A 3,633-nucleotide genomic window follows, 5' to 3' on the forward strand; every position below is an offset into this window, starting at 1 on the left:
GGGGGGCAATGCTCCCTCTAAGCTGTGGAGTCTTGTGAACAAAAATCCTACTTTGTGAGCTGCTGGCATTAAAGTTGAGAGTGAGCGATTTGGCTGCTGCATCAATTAGTTTGCTCTGGAGTCATCCGGAGGCTAAAAAACTGTTGAGCTAGCTCAGACTTACTCAGCTTAGAGGGAACACTGGAGAGGCGCTGCGCTCGTCCGGGGGCGTGCAAAGGGCTTGGGCTGGAGGGGACTGTCTGGTGCCTCCCATCATTTCCTCGCCCCCACCCTGGCCGCCCACTCACCAGAGCTCCCCCCGACGGGCCCCCTGGCCCCCGGGAGGAGGCGCGCTGGAAAGCGGAACCTGCGGGGCACGGGGAGGAGTTTGCATAGAGCTCTGGCCTCGTCGGCTCCTCCTGCCAGCCTGTGGGTGCCGGGGTGGCTGGGCGGGGAAGGGAGCCTCACGCCTCAGCCTGCTGGGCTCTTCCAAGCGAGTCCCGGCCGCTCCCCGCCTCTTCGGGCCACGCCACCGGGCTGAGGGAAGGAGGGAGGGGAGGGAGGAGGGAGAAGCGCCCCCCGGCCCCGGGGGAGGCTGAGCCCCTTCCTGAAAGGTTCGGGAGGGTCTGACGCTCCTCAGCCCCCCTGCAGATTACGCGCCTGCAGCCACCTCACCTTTTCTTATGATAGGGCTTCCTCTGTCTTCATGCTCCATACCCAAATTCAGAGGACAAAAAATTTCTGCCTTTCAGAGTTATACCAAAAGAGAGCTATGATGGGGAGTTGGCATGATCTCATAGAAATACTGAACCAGGGGGTCTTTGGCTCATTCCTCTGCTCTGACTTCACTAAGTAGTCTTGCAAAGTCATTCTCAGTGGTCTGTGGGGGGGGGGGGGAGGATAAAATGGCCTTCCTCAGATGATGAATGAAGCAAACATTGTACACATATTGCATGCAAAGATAGTGATCCTCTTGGCACAACAGCTAGGTTTTGAGTACTGATCATACTGACCGCTTGTTAAAGATGTTTTTCTTCCCAGGGTTTTTCATGGGGAGTCAGGGTTGCCAGGTCTGGGTTGGGAAAGACCTGGAGATTTGGGGGGGGGGGCTGGGGAGGACAGGGTTTAGGGAAGGGAGGGACCTCAGCATTGTGTAATGCCATAGAGTCCACCCTCCAAAGCAGCCATTCCCCACCCCCTGGGGAACTGATTTGGATTATCTGGAGGTCAATTGTAATAGTGGGATGTCTCCAGGTACCCCCTGGAATTTAGCAACACTGTGGGTGTTGTGAGATTCTGGATGTGGGTGTGTGGCTGCACGTGTTCTGTGAAAACGTGTTTACCCATGTCACCCACGCTCTCTCCCCTCAGTTCGTGTGTGTCTCCTGAGTGTCGCCCCTTACCAAGGCAGATGTGCAAGCTTGGAAATCACTAGGTCTCTTCTTAAAATAAAACTAATCTTTATTAAAAGGAACATTCAAAGATTTGTCTGGCAAGATGACCGCAAGACGCTATGTCAGCCTGCCACACAGTAGAATCCTATTTCCTAAACATTGATAGAATATACAGAAAATAAATATGCAGCAAAGTTTTCCCCACCCCATGCATGCGCCAACGAGAGGCCTCTCTGACTGACTCCTATCGGAGTCAGCTGAGGTCTGTTGTAACCAACCAATATTTATACCCAAGATCAAAGAGGTCTCTTAATAACTGGATTACAGTTAAAATTTAACACTTAGAAGTTGGAATTGTCTTGCAGGAAATTTGTTTCCCTTCCTTTGTTCACATTCCAAAGGATCAATACAGCGTCATTGTTTCGTCCAGGTGTTCCCCAATCAGGGGAAATAAACTGTCCTTTGAAGTTATCAGAGAGCTGCTTCAAAGTTATCTTCTAAGGGGAAGGTGGGGTATGTGAAATCCTGTTGCCTATATTGGATTAGGGTCTGTCATTGTCCAGCTGCAGTTGTTATCACTTTTAAATTGTGAGTCCCACACTTATAGAGACTTATATTGATTCAAACAAACTGTCCTTTTGGTGTTAGTGTTTAGATAAATCAGGGTTTGTTTGAACTTCTGTTTCCCATGGATTTTGCATTGTGGATTTGAAGTCTACCAGCTGTACAAATGGTCACCCATTTTATTGCAAAGGGAATTGGGGGTCTCACACCTTTGGCTGGGAATGGAATGCGTTACGTCCTTGCGTGTGTGACCAAGAAAGAGATCCTTCTGGGAAGAAAGGGCTTGCAAAAGAATCATGGGCTTTGATTCAAACAGGCCTAGCAAGGGCAGAGACAAAAATATGTATACTATTTTGGTTCATTTTAAACCCAAACCTTCTATATTTCTAATATTTCTTACCACAGTGGGGAGAGCAGTCATCACAGGCCGTGGAAAGGCCTCAGCTATGTGCATGCAGCTATCTCATGGTGAAACCACACTGTTTGCCAGAGCCATCTCATATGGATAGAGTTTTTTAAAAAGAAAGATGATAGTGATCAGCAAGAAGGCGGCTTACGTCTTCGCTGCTCACTAGAAAGAGGACAATTAATTAGGAACACCAGAAATATTGGTCATATCTATGTAGACTCAATAGGGTTTACCCCATCTCGCTACACTAGTGCGTAAGGACTTGTCTATCCCCCCAGATAGGCTAGCTCCCAGAATGCATGACTGCCTTTCTAAATGCCCTTCTTTTTTCTGTCTCCTGTCAAGGTCATGGAGGGCAATCGTTTCCCTTACACACATGATCCTACAGATTGCTTTCGTGATATACTGCTGGACCAGAGAAGCAGGCTCCGTGAGCACATAAAGAGCCTTCGTGAGATTTCACACAGAATCAACAGACTGCACAGGTGGTCTCTGATAGCCAACCTCACAGGGAGTTCTTTAAGTGTGGCGGGAGCCATCACTGCCATTGTGGGACTGTCCTTGAGCCCCGCTACACTAGGAGCATCTCTTTTGGCCTCTGGTGTGGGTTTAGGAGTGGCCGCCGCAGGCGGAGCGGTCACTGTGACTTCCGATCTCTCCTTAGTGCTGTCCAATTCCCGAGAGGTGAAAAGGGTGAAAGAGATTGCAGCAACCTGCCACAGCCAGATGAGAGAAATAATGAACTGCCTGGAATTCCTACACCGTCGTCAGGGCCCAACGGACCCTACTTTACTGCAGGCTGAGAACAAGGCTTCAGTCTTGCTGTACAACTCCATCTGCTTCATGGTCTTCTGTGGCTCGCAGGGCTTCCTGGTCCCAGAGCACACAGAAGAGGTGACGAAAGTGAGCCATGCTGTTCTCAAGGCCAAAGTCCAGAAGCTGGCAGAAAACCTGGAAGCCTGCACAAGACCCATGGATGAAATCTGCAGACTTTTAAAGAACAGGAAAGAATTCTCCCTGAAGAGAAAAACACCAGTGCTCTGGGATGTCAGGGGTCAGCATCACCTTTCAGCAGCAAATGCTTCCCTTGAGAAAAGCCTGGAAAACAGGGACTAGGGCTAAAAAGAAATCATTACAGTATGGTTTTATTTTATATTCTTAATATTAGGGTTGTGTATTAGGAATTTTTCCATGTCCCAATCCCTGCAGCTCAGCCACCACACACAGCAGATGGGAACAGTCCAGTCTAAACTGTCGACACGCGCTGTGGTTTGGTGCTTACACAGA

General features: G+C 49.4%; 1 protein-coding gene across 1 annotated transcript; it reads left to right on the forward strand.

The window, feature by feature from the left end:
• Positions 1-2,694: 2,694 nt before the first annotated feature.
• Positions 2,695-3,462, forward strand: LOC107118903 (apolipoprotein L domain-containing protein 1-like). The gene has a single exon (XM_015421295.1). It carries the CDS (start codon positions 2,695-2,697, stop codon positions 3,460-3,462), a length of 768 nt encoding a protein of 255 aa, XP_015276781.1.
• The last annotated feature ends 171 nt before the right edge of the window (positions 3,463-3,633 follow it).

Source organism: Gekko japonicus, unplaced genomic scaffold (genome assembly GCF_001447785.1).
Source record: "Gekko japonicus isolate JY-2015 unplaced genomic scaffold, Gekko_japonicus_V1.1 scaffold443, whole genome shotgun sequence".
NCBI classification, from domain to species: Eukaryota; Metazoa; Chordata; class Lepidosauria; order Squamata; family Gekkonidae; genus Gekko; species Gekko japonicus.

What these genes read in the sequence shown, in the direction of transcription:
- LOC107118903 (XM_015421295.1), top strand. Translation starts at nt 2,695, where the DNA reads ATGGAGGGCAATCGTTTCCCTTACACACATGATCCTACAGATTGCTTT.